This window comes from Phlebotomus papatasi, chromosome 2 (genome assembly GCF_024763615.1).
Source record: "Phlebotomus papatasi isolate M1 chromosome 2, Ppap_2.1, whole genome shotgun sequence".
In the NCBI taxonomy this organism is placed as follows: domain Eukaryota; kingdom Metazoa; phylum Arthropoda; class Insecta; order Diptera; family Psychodidae; genus Phlebotomus; species Phlebotomus papatasi.
This window is the reverse complement of record NC_077223.1, coordinates 44,754,978-44,767,978: the sequence shown is the minus strand read 5'-3', so window position 1 is coordinate 44,767,978 and position 13,001 is coordinate 44,754,978. Positions and strand designations below refer to the sequence as shown.

General features: G+C 35.6%; 1 protein-coding gene across 1 annotated transcript; it reads right to left on the bottom strand.

The window, feature by feature from the left end:
- Positions 1-7,739: 7,739 nt before the first annotated feature.
- Positions 7,740-12,393, bottom strand: LOC129801237 (uncharacterized). The gene is made up of 5 exons (XM_055846120.1): positions 12,148-12,393; positions 11,740-12,071; positions 8,549-8,678; positions 8,428-8,484; positions 7,740-8,366 (listed from the first exon to the last, which is right to left on the bottom strand). The coding sequence occupies exons 1-5, from the start codon at positions 12,251-12,253 to the stop codon at positions 7,912-7,914; spliced, it is 1,080 nt and encodes a 359-aa protein (XP_055702095.1). The 5' UTR covers positions 12,254-12,393; the 3' UTR covers positions 7,740-7,911.
- Between the last annotated feature and the right edge of the window lie 608 nt (positions 12,394-13,001).

The window sequence follows — 13,001 nt, the reverse complement described above, 5'->3', positions numbered from 1 at the left end:
AACACATAAGGATTTCTTTTTAGAGCTCTTGGAAGTCTTAGAAGGAAATATTATAAACAAAATATAAAAACACTCTCAATTGAATATTTCTGACATATATCATTGTCTTTAATGATAATGATAGGGGAGACCGGGGTACAATTAGCCAGAGGTAGAAGTAGACAATGGATTTTCCAACGTTTCCCTTAAAATGTAGACTGAGCAAAGTATTTTTTAATGAAAGCAGGAACACATCCTCATATTCCCAGAAATATTTATAAGTCTTATCCTGTTATCCTTCAATTTAGAAGCATTTTTATAAAGTGGGTATAAAATTGTAATTTTGATGTTATAGTTTTTGGCCCAGCATTTGGTTTCCTAATTTGTTAGTTAAAATCTCATAGTTTTACTTTGTTTCTGGTTTAATAAAGTTAATTTAGTGATATTTTTCACTTGGATAATAATTATCTCCTTTTCTTATATAAGATAAACACTAAAACAGCCCTCGGGGCAGATGTAGCCACTCTTCCGTGGCGGGATAAAATTTTTGATTATTTTTCACTAATACATGGAATGTTAGTTGAAAATGTATTATTGATATTCCAAGCAATATTGCCATTCGGAAGAACAATTTGTGAAATAGTTTTTTTCAGGATGTTTTCATCAATTTTGCCGCAATTAAAAAATTTCACAAAAACGTCGGTTAAAGCCTTTTTCTTTAGGTTTAAGTGACATATTTAGAATCAGTGGGCTCCAATGTATCAAGCGACACAATATTTGGTATCTCCAGTTTAAAATTTCGTCTGGAAAACTAGTGGTAATTAGTACCCCAAAAAAGGCTATATCTACCAAGGCCGGGACAGTGTAGTTAAAGTGTCATACTTTTTTCATTATCCTCTCAAGAAAACGGCAATGATTTTAGAGCTTTGAACTACACTGTTTCATATAGCCAATATCCTAATGCTACTTATGAAATATAAAAACTTTAGAAAAACCTTATCATTTTTTCACAAATCATACGTGAGAAAAAGTCTCATTTGCTGGCTAAAAGTACCCCTGTCTTCCCTATGTATATTTTTTTTATTTAACGATTTTGATTAACTATTAACGATTTAGGTAAGGCCCATGTCCATGAATTTGCTTCAAAATGGCTAAATAAATCCCAATGGATACTCAAATATTTCACAAAGTATAAATATTATTACTCCTGAAGCAACCATGTCTTACTTTACCTGCTAATATAAGCAATAGAGTAAATTTTAGAGCTGAATACCACATTATTAAGCTTTAGATAAACTGAAACGTAATTACTTTGTATGAACTTTTATACTCAAACTGAACAGGAAATGAAAATTAATTAGAATTGTAATTGATTTAGTAGTGCTGTGTATTGTTCCAGAATAATGCCCAGCGCACAATATGCACAATGTTTTTTCAACTAAATAAATTCAATAAATAAAATATCTATAAATTTAATTTAATTCATTTCTATTTATTTATAAATCGTGGAACAACTCCAATGTTAGCCCCTGCAAAATGTGGAAACAAAATGAAGCTGAATAAAATAGTTAAAGAACATAAGTCGAATGTCTAGTTTACCATTCAAAAATCACTGGACCTGTATAGGGAATATATGGATCATCTGGAAACCATTGAGCTGTAATAACACATAAGGATTTCTTTTTAGAGCTCTCTCTTATGGCGTCTACACACCAGTAGAATTTTTTTTAAAAAATGCCTTTTTAAAAAAAAAAAATTCTGACGTTTCTGCCTATAAGGGTAGGGGAAATTTTCTTTAAAAAGGCATTTTTTTAAAGAAATTTCTACTAGTGTGTAGACGCCATTAGAAAGAAATATTATAAAAAAAAAATTTAATCACTTTGAATTGAATATCTTAAAACCCTCAAAACATTTTCTGATAGGAAATAAATTATTTTTTAAGAAGTTGAAACACGGGATTTTGACCTTTGATCAATTTTCCTTTCCCATCCTTTCCCACCATTCTTTTTCCATACCTGAAGAAGGAGACATCAAGCTCCGAAACGTTGGCAAGGAATAAAGGAGGAGAAGATCAAAGGTCAAAATCCTGTGTTTCAACTTCTTAAAAACTATTTCATTGGCCGAAAATCATTATATGGAAATAAATTATATTAATTACGATTTAAGAAAGGCATGGACACAAGACTATGATTTTTTTCGAAAATGGCAAAATGAAATATTTTACAAAATATGAGTATATTAATTCTGACGCAACCATGTCTTACTTTACCTGCTAATATAAGCAACAGAGTAAATTTTAGAGCTGAATACCACATTATTAAACTTTAGATAAACTGAAACATAATTACTTGGAACTTTTATACTCAAACTGAACAGGAAATAAAAATTAATTAGAATTGTAATTGATGTAGTAGTGCAATGTATTTATTGTTCCAGAATAATGCCCAACGCACAATAGGCACAATATTTTCTTTATTTTGTCAACATGTTTTTTTTTCATTTCAATGAGAGTGAATGAAATATAGATCTAGCTATCTCGCTTTCTCTCATAGGAAAATTTGAAAACATGTTTACAAAATAAATTTTATTGTGCGTTGGGCATAAAGGTATTTTAATATTATTGTTTTCACATTGTAAAATAACAAACAATAACACATAATTATAAGTACCTCAATTAGTAATTAATTTGAAGCCGTCTAGCTCTTAAATTTTGATACAAATAAAATTAAACTTTTTGATATCTGGATGATATAGGGGGTGATTTAACAGTTGTCATTCGGATATCACGGAACCGGATATAGGAGAATTTAGCATACCTTCACATACTATTTGCATCTAAAAATAATTACTTGAAGTGTATTCAAAAAGTAAGGTGAGGTTCTTAACAATCTCACCTACTATAATCCTAACAAAATTTCATGTCCTCCGATCACGCCCAAACTTTGCCGAAACGTGTTTTGACACTTCCTGATCCCGAAGATATGGGGGTCTAAAAACTGTTCCCGTCCGTCCATCCGGCAGCTCTTTGGAGCTTTATATCTTCTAAATTAAGAGAGATATCTACTTGCGGTTTTCGGCAAAGGTTATACAGTGGTAGCAAAAATAATAGGACCACTACTGATAAGCCCATTTTTTAACTTTTGTTTTTTTTTATTCCAATGCGTTGAAATAATTTTGATGTAGGGTAAATGTCCCAATTCAAAATTATTTCCAGAAGCTTTAACTTTGACAGAAGATTGAGCACATAAAGTTCATTTTTTTCTGAAAAAAATACGTAAATTTGCTCCTTAACTCTTCTAGAATGTTACTGTTTAATTAAAATTCTTTAAATGGAATTTAAAAACTTCTGAACCCTCTAACGGGTAAGACCGCATCCAGGCGGTCTTCACAAAAATCACATTTACAGCGACAATAAAGGTTTTATTTATTTAAAAGTGCTAGTGTCTTCGGTAATGGTCTTATAAACATCTCTTAAAAGTTTGAACTCATTTTGACTCTTCGTTTTGTTGCTATTCCCAGTTTTGTGTGACAGGTCATCGAAAAAGCAACAAAAAAATGTTTGTGCAAAAAAACTAATTTCCAATTTCTATAAAAATTCCGATTTCCATAAAAATAGCGCTTAAACTAAAAAAAGATAATGAAGAATGGATGGTTTTTTCGACTTTATTGGATCATAATTATCCTAGAAAACATTGTTTTAGAATTAGAACTTTTTTTCGCATATGAAAGAAAACACCGTCAGAGGGTTAAATACAAAAAAAAATACGCGAGTGTAAAATGCTTTTATTTTGGAAACATATTAATCCAAATGGAGACAAGGGACATTTTCTAATTGGAGACAAACATTGTAAGTGAAACCGCGACAAAAGGCTTCCAAAACCTTGTTGATTTGCTCCTGAGTGTAGGATTTGTTCCTATTCCTAGTCTTTTCTCTTTTCCCATCTAAAACAATAAAAAAATCTCTCCAAAAAATCATATTTCCGGGGTTTCCTATTGAAGCATTTGAAGACACTTCAGAAAAACCCTTTTTGTTCACGAAATAGGTAATTATTTCATTTGAAAACTTCGCGTACTGTTAACAATAAAGATTAACACATAATTTCACATAATTTTACCAGATATATTACATAAATTAAAAAAAAAAGAATAAATAACAATGACCATTTTTATTTTTCATTAGAAAACATGGTTGATTGATGAAAAATTCGATGGTGAAAAGGTACACTTTAAATTTTTCTGAAAAATTTATAAATTAAAATTTGTGTATATGAATGAATTTTCGCTTTATTTGGAGCAAAATTAACTATAAATAATGAAACTGTGGTATAGAAAATATATAAATAAAAATTTAATACTGTATTTTTCATGGAAAAAAAATTGTTTCCATTTGGAGTAGCGAAAAGTCTCCATTTGAAACAGGTTTTGAATTAGCTTAGATTACCCTAAATGTTCAAATGATATCCATACGTCGAATAAGTGTTGTTTTGGCCATTAGAGATCTCTATTTTGTCGATTTTGACATATAATACGTGAATCGTGATAATCTGTTGGGACAATAAAATAGGACCACTTTTATTTATAGTAATAAACTCACATTTATTTCAAGTATTTAAAAAATAACAAGATTTTAGTGTAATGTCAATAATTATCTAGTGTCTTGACAATTAATTTTCCAAGTTTGGACAAACGAAACTATGATTACTCTATTAGATTTTTTAGGCTACGAAAGCATATGGAATGATCGTGAATAACATAGCTGACTACATTAAATTACAATAATCAATAATCCATAACACAATATAATATTTACGTAAACATAAGGCTCGGAATTTTGGCTGTCACTGGTTTCACGGGCCAATGGTAATAAGAATTCAGGATTTTAAATAGTTCAATGTGTACAAATCAGCAAATTAAAGGTCTCGCAAAGCACTACAACGAGTCAATGCCATCTGTCCGATTTTGTCGTTTTATAGTGTCTACACACAAGCAATTTTCGTCAAAAATTGCCTTTCTTAGGAAAAAATTCTGACGTTTCTGGACACAAGGATAGGGGAAATTTTCTTTAAAAAGGCATTTTTTAAAGAAATTTCTACTAGTGTGTAGAGGCCATAAGAACGCTTTGAAACCACTCACATGCAAATTTGACTATTACTACTCGACCAAGCAACTCAAAATAGGATTTTAAGTGGAAAGTCTCACAAAATACAACAATTATTTGACATAGTTGATGTTTATCAAATGAACACTTGGGGCGCTCTGGTCGAAAGAAACGAATTCAGAAACAAACAACCTCGATTATATAGGCTTCTGATTAACCCTTTAAGGACGAAAAGGTAAAAAATTGAGGGTCAGAAAAAATCATTTTTTCTAAGTTTTTAGGGCAAAATACAATTTTAGAAGGCCGTAGGAAAAGTTTCATTTTTGGATCACCGGTGACCCAATCGTCCTTAAAGGGTTAATCGATGAGATTTGTTCTACGACAAAATTATAGAGAACATTCTGGTCTATTCATTTTAAACCTCATATCCTTATTGGGGTCGCGGGCTCATGACATCCAAATTAGCAGCCCATGCTTGTCGATCCACCGTCAGTTCAGGAAGGAAGGTTCGACCCCAAGGCGTTCCAAGGCAAGATCCTGAATTTGATTCAGCCACCTTGTCCTAGGTTTGCCTTGGGGTCCGCGCCTTCTCACAATGGCTTGCATAGCTTTTCTGAAGAATCTTTTTCTATCCATGCGCTGAACATGTCCATACCATCGAAGTTGTGTTCTACATTCGAAGTTCTGGTCTACATTTCACCCATATATCACTTTTCTGTCAGTCCATCCAAATCCTTGATATTTTTGGTATAAATACAAAATTTGTAATTTTTTACGAATTTGATTCAAGATAACTGAATGGCGCCCCCAATTTGCATGCATTCAGAGTTATCTCACGTTAAGAATGACACTTATAATAAGCTGATTTAGGCTTATCATTAGCTTTCATTTCGTTTTTCGTCGTTTTTAATTAAAATAAAATAAATAATAATATCTATATATTTAATTTATTTCGATATATTTATAAATCGTGGAACAGTGGGACAACTCCAATATTAGCCCCTGCAAAATGTGGAAACAAAATGAAGCTGAATAAAACAGTTAAAGAACATAAGTCGAATATCTAGCTTACCATTCATAATAATAATAATCCCTTGGGAATATAGGGGAATTGGGAATATGGGGATCATCTGGAAACCATTGAGCTGTAATAACACATAAGGATTTCTTTTTAGAGCTCTTAGAAGGAAATATTATAAACAAAATATTTAAACACTCTCAATTGAATATCTCAAAAAATTTAATTTAAGTAAGGCCCAAGTCCATGAATTTGCTTCAAAATGGTTAAATAAATTGCAATGGATACTCAAATATTTCACAAAGTATGAATATTATTAGTCCTGACGCAACCATATGTCTTACTTTACCTGCTAATATAAGCAACAGAGTAAATTTTAGAGCTGAAAACCACATTATTAAGCTTTAGATAAACTGAAACGTAATTACTTTGTATGAACTTTTTATAGTCAAACTCAACAGGAAATGAAAATTAATTAGAATTGTAATTGATTTAGTAGTGTTGTGTATTGTGGCTGCAGATTAAGCTATCTGTAAAACCCCATGTATGTTCCCTTTGAGATCCCTGAAAAATACATGGGTTTTCCAGATTTCCCATGAGTTTCCCAAGCTCCTTATGAGTTTCCTGAAAAAGTATGGATTCCCCCGGTTTCCCGAATTATCTGAGTACCTAGGATTCCTTGAAAAATCTATGGGTTCTCCGAATTACCTGAGTTTCTCGGGTTCCTTGAAAAATATAAGGGTTCCCCGTGTTCCCCCCATTATTATTAATCGTATCGAGATATTTGTATTACAAGGTAATCATGTTTACAATGCCATATCCCGTAGTGGAAGAATCTGCTTAGTCCATTGCAGACTGCGCAGGAGCGCCTTCCTGTAGTGCGGATGCTTCTTTCTTGCTGCCGGAGTTGTTGGCTGAAGGCGATGCTATTGGCTCCGTTCAGTAATAACCTTTCGAAGAGACAAAGCCACTCCAAAGCCAAGCCAAAGCTATTCGAAAATCTTCCGGAAGCCTAAAGTACAAGTTCATATACTCGCCGCTTTAGCGCTGATTGTTCTGCCATTTCGAATTTCGATATTCTTGACACTTCAATCGTCAACAATGTCAGCAACAGTGTGCAAACTTTTACTGCAAAAAGTGAATTTTTGTGTAGTTTTGTGGAATTTCAGGATAGTAGAACGTCTTAATTTCAATTTCATTCAAAGAAATGTCCTTTTGATTAACTTGCTCACTTTTGTGTAACTTGTCGGTTTAAACTTTCGAACTTCCAACGGGTTTTTAGGTAAGTTCTCTCTGATATACCTTCGAATCGGTAAAGGAAAAACCTTAACCGGAGAGGAGAGAGCTCTCAAATCGAGAAGGTTGTTACTGAACGAGAGGATTATGTTACTATTGCATGTGAAAGTTGTCTAAATCAGACACTCAGATCTTTGCACCGGGCGGGACTCGAACTCGCAACTGTGGGTCAAGCCGGGGATCTATTCGTCTAAGAGCCACAGCTTTTACCAATTCCGCCACTGAGATCACCCCTTGTTCCTTAAAAAGAAATGTATGGATTCCCTGGTTGGATTTGCTCGAGTTTTTTAATGATAAGTTACCTGTAAAACCAGTGAAGTAAGAAGACTCAGAAAATTAAAATACGCATTTCCATTTGAAGTTATCCTATAATTTCATTAAATACAGATCCTGTCAGGCTATCATAAAGGCCCCGAGAGTACCATAATTTGCAAGACTGAAGTCAAAATAGCAGTTTTGTGTACGTACATTGTATTTATATCCGGCTCATTAATAGCTTAGTAGACCACCTTAGGGATCTTTAGTAGCGATGCCGGGAATAATGGGGCTTGGGCTGTTGCTGCTGATACGGCATCGGAATCTGCCCAGGACGCATAGGTTGTGTGGTGTATACGATCCCAGGAGGTGGTGCACGAATATCTTTGCGTTCGTCGTGATGATACGTTGGAGCCTGGGCGGGAGCTCTTTCCGAAATCTTTTCTAAAGTCACTTGACTCTGGTGATTGCGCTGCTGCTGTGACTGTGGAGGTGCCTGAGCTGATGCGATTGGCTTGACAGTCATCTCACCCTTCATCTGTCCCTGACCAGGCTGTCCCATTTCCACATGGTAGCTCTGACGAAGGTTCTGCTGTGGCATATTGAGATTCGTGGTGTAATTGGGATAAATGATGGATTGGTTGCGTGTCTCAGCGGGATTTTGATTGGCCGTTGGGAAGAACAAAGTACCCGGGGCATTTGTATACTGTTGAGTTGGTTCTAAAGCATCAAAAATAAATAAATACATTTACAAAAGGCTCTATGAAGCATGCAAACTTACTATTCCACAGAACTGCTCTGCCCATAACATCTCCAGTTCTTCGGCCTTCTTCAATTTCTACAAGAAATTTAGTAATGCATTAGAATAACCTGAGTTAAATGAACTTTTTTGGTACACTGACTAATAGGATGTGAGTATCCCTGGTTGCTGTTTGTCTTGTAATAACCCTGCTGAGGTGCAGTTGGGGAAGGACTCCTGGGTCTTTTAACTTGTCCACCCTGTACACCAACAGGAGGACCAGCCTGCTGGATCTGGAAAATATTCAAATTTTATGTGATGTTTCTGTGGACTTCTCGAAAGCAGAATTTCCAGACAAGATTAGCCTTATATTTTATAATAGTTAAGCTGTATTTCTTTCACAATTTGTGCTTCTGTGATCCTAGGTGAAACCCATCATCGTCCAATTGTGTTAAGACTTTGAAAGCAAGCGTTTTGATACGAAGCAAGCGAGAACAGAAAGAGATATGCACTTCCGGTTTTCGGTAAATCTAACACAGCAACCTTATACTCCTTATACGAGAGGCGAATAGTGTACCTAGCGTACCTAGCGTACCTAGGGTACGCTTCACGCCTTCACGGTACTCTGAATGCGGATGAATGTCGTACAGTGGGTAATTTTCACTTTACATGTATAATTCATGTGAGCAACATATATGCGCTATGACGCAAATCTCCTGGGTGTAATGTCAGGAGGTACGGTACTTTTAGTTCGAAGGTAATCTCACTCTCGACGAAATGAAAGAACATTCAGCAGTTACAAACTTATCCAATTAAACGACGTTCCCCGAACATGTTCTTTTGTACCAAAATCAAAGGGAATATCTTGAGAAGAAAGTCTTTATAAAATAAGTCGTTTTAAATATTTTTGCTCAAGTCCTTCAGATCTTTCCGCTTATCCTTATACGGGTCGCGGGCCCATGGCATCCAATTTAGCGGTTTGCGGAATCTTTGTTTTTTCCATTTTGTTTTTTACACTTTTGTCTTTCGTAGTTTGTCTTTGAGAATCTTTGTCTTCGGTAATCTTTGTTTTTTGGAAACTTTGTCTTTGGAAATCCTGTCTTTCATATACTTTAAAGAAGTATATTTTATTAAGTAATGAAATTACAAGTGTTTTGGAAGGTTTTTGATTTCGTCCTTTGGGGAAAAAGGAAATTTTCTGTGAAATGGGAAGTTTTTAGTTTCGTCCCTTGGGGCAAAGGGAAATTCTCTTTTGGGAAATTTTTAGTTACGTCCTTTGGAGCGAAGGGAAATGTTCTGTGTTTTGGGCAGTTTTTAGTTTCGTCCCTTGGGGCAAAGGGAAATGTTCTGTGTTTTGGGAAGTTTTAAGTTTCATCCTTTGGGGCATTGGGAAATTTTCTGTGTTTTGCGAAGTTTTTGGTTTCGTCCTTTGGGGCAAAGGGAAATGTTCTGTGTTTTGGTAAGTTTTTAGTTTCATCCTTTGAGGCAAAGGGAAATTTTCTGGGTTTTGAAAAGTTTTTAGTTTCGTCATTTGGCGCAAAGGGAAATTTTCTATGTTTTGGGAAGTTTTTGGTTTCGTCCTTTAAGGCTAAGGGAAATTTTCTGTGATTTGGGGAGTTTTTAGTTTCGTCCTTTGGGGCAAAGGGAAATTTTCTGCGTTTTGGGAAGTTTTTAGTTTCGTCCTTTGGAGCAAAGGGAAATTTTCTTTTAGGAAGTTTTGAGTTTCGTCATTTGGCGCGAAAGGAAATTTTCTGTGTTTTGGGAAGTTTCTAGTTTCGTCCTTTGGGGCAAAGGGAAATTCTCTTTTAGGAAGTTTTGAGTTTCGTCATTTGGCGCAAAGGGAAATTTTCTGTGTCTTGGGAAGTTTCTAGTTTCGTCCTTTGGGGCAAAGGAAAATTTTCTGTATGACAGACAAAATTTCCGATACTTGTGCAAAATGTATGAAAGACAAGATTTCCAAAGACAAAGTTTCCATATAGCAAAAAATACCGGAGACAGAGAGTCCAAACACAAACTGGGAAAAACAAAAGTGTAAAAAACAAAATGGAAAAAACAAAGATTCCCGATCCCCAATTTAGCAGCCCACGCTTGTCTATCCGCCGTCATTTCAGGAAGGAAAGTTCGATCCCAAGGTGCTCCAAGGCAAGATTCTGAATTTGATTCGGCCACCTTGTCCTAGGACTGCCTCGGGGTCGACACCTCCTCACAATGTCTTGCATAGCTTTTCTGCGGAATCTTTTACTTATAATCAAATTTTCCACGTATTCCGAGGTGAAAGCATGTATAAATAAACAGGCTCTCTATTCCAAGGAGTAACTCATTCGAATTTTTTCTTACAAGGATTTTCGTTTATCGAGTTTCGCGATGCAAAAAATGGATTTCACGGGTTTCTCGATAGAATTTTTGGGATTCTCGGGTTTCACCTTGGGTTTCGCGATGCAATTTTTGGATTTTTCGTGATTCACGATGCAGAAATTGGGCTTCTCGGGTTTAGTGATTCAAAGAGTGGATTTCTCGGGTTTTGCGAGGTAGAAATTTAGTTTCTCGGGTTTCGCGAAGCGTTTCTCGGACAAATGACAAGGGTTTCTCAATATGAGTTACCCCTTGCTCTATTCATAATACAGTAGAGTCTCTTAAATCTGAATCTCTCAAATTCGAACGACGTTTGGATTCAAAATGTCAATTGTGGGGTTATGTTAAAAAATTTGTATTCTGGATGATTGAAAATCATATTTATGTACTTCTTCCTGAATGTTTACATACATTATGATCATGTAAAATGATAAGAAAATATGTTACCACTAAAACTTGTGAGAAAGTACGGGAATTTAATTCAAAGTACAATTTAATCTCACATACATTTCGTAGGTTTTGAAAAAATCGTTCGAATTTGGGAGGTGAGAAATGTCAAAAATACCCCCCGAGTGTTCGAATTTAGGAGACTCTACTGTAAAATTGCGACGTGTCATAATTAAAAACACAGAGGGCTCTCCGATTTGGATGACAGCTTGTCAAACTAAAATATTTTGTCTGCTTCTGGCATGATATTTTATCTGTGATTTTGGTCCTAATCGTCAGCCGAATTGGAGGACATCTCAGTGCTCCCCAAAAAGAAGATAGACGAATAACACGTAGAAGAACAGTACACATTTTACACTAGCAACATACAGAGGTGTTGCGGAACGCGGATATACCCTAATTTAAATGTAGAATTAAAATATTTGTATTTACTGCAACTTCACAATTCAACAAGGAAGTAGAAAAGGCATTGCGAAATGCTAGAACTCATGAGTTCTATGCCAGATGCAATTCCACCTGCGAAGAAAAGATATATCAGAACATCAGGAAACTCACTTTGGGGATGAGAGCTTGTTGATGCATAGTTCTGGGCGGCATGAAGAGCTGAGCATGTGACCCTGGTTGAGGTGGAAGACCTCCACCTTGAACCACAGCCTTAAGTGTCTCAATAGTTTCCATCTGCTGCTGATGTTTCTTCCTAATCTCATCCTGATTGAGGACAATTTTGAGTTTAAGGAAAAGTTCTTGCTTTTTGTTCTTAAGCTCCTGAAGTTTCGTATCGAGAATCTGAATTTGTTCCCGTGTTTCTCCTAGTGTCATAACATCCTGCCGCTCCCTAGCCTCGCGTTCCTTTCGCAAGCGCTCCTCCTCTACTTCAGCCTCTAGCTCTAAAAGGGAAGAAAGAGCCCCCATGGGGCATTGTATGAGAGATTTGTTGGAGATGCTCAATGGGGTCAATGTAACCTTGTTTCTTGAGTTGCCTCTCGTGCATTATATAGTGCTTGAGGCCGATCCAGAGGTTGTCCTCCTTCTCACTTTTCGCCGCGGTCGGTGTTGTTGCGGCAGGCATCTTGAGGTATTTTTTCGCACTAATTATGAGGACTTTTGGGGACTTTTTAATATAAAAACCGTCTTCTTCTCTCTGACTACGCGAATTGTTGCTTGTCAAAATGTTGAGGGGATACCAAACCAATCTTCTTGAGATTACATATTCAACTGCTAGATGGCACTACAAGTCCATAGGTGCAAAATCGCACTACATTTGTATACCCGGTACTCGATATACTCAATAAAGCTTATGCTTTGCAGCAGAATTTGAAAAACCATGAAGCATATGCTGCATACTCTTACAGTACCTTGAAGAAAAATTGCTGCTATGAACATTTTTTTCTGCTCGAAATCAAAGAGGGAGCAGTTATAATAATCGTGTTTTTTTCAACTTGTCACTGCTCTGGAGCTTAAACGGTAAAAGATATCAATTTCTGGTCTTCGATGACCCCCAATAAAAAACAAACAATATCTCCAGACGCTTTTTCTCCTTACCCCCCCCCCCCCTCACCCTCTTCTTATATGTTTTAGAAGTAGTCCAGGCGAATATTTCGTCCAAACATACCTACAGTAGACTCAAATTCTGGCATTTGGGACCGAAATGTCAACCGAATTAGAGAGAAATTCGGGCGTCAAGTTTTTTGAAATGCAACGATTTTTTGTTCATTTGCATACTCATATTGAGTTTACATGCTCATTGCTATTATAAATTGCATGAAAACCACATAATAATGCAAAATCACATCAAAACTAAGACAAATCATGACAAA

What these genes read in the sequence shown, in the direction of transcription:
- LOC129801237 (XM_055846120.1), bottom strand. Translation starts at nt 12,253, where the DNA reads ATGCCTGCCGCAACAACACCGACCGCGGCGAAAAGTGAGAAGGAGGAC. An exon ending in AACAAGCTCTCATCCCCAAA is followed by an intron (nt 8,679 to 11,739) that starts GTGAGTTTCCTG and finishes AATATTTTCCAG; the next exon opens with ATCCAGCAGGCTGGTCCTCC. An exon ending in CAGAGCAGTTCTGTGGAATA is followed by an intron (nt 8,367 to 8,427) that starts GTAAGTTTGCAT and finishes TTGATGCTTTAG; the next exon opens with AACCAACTCAACAGTATACA.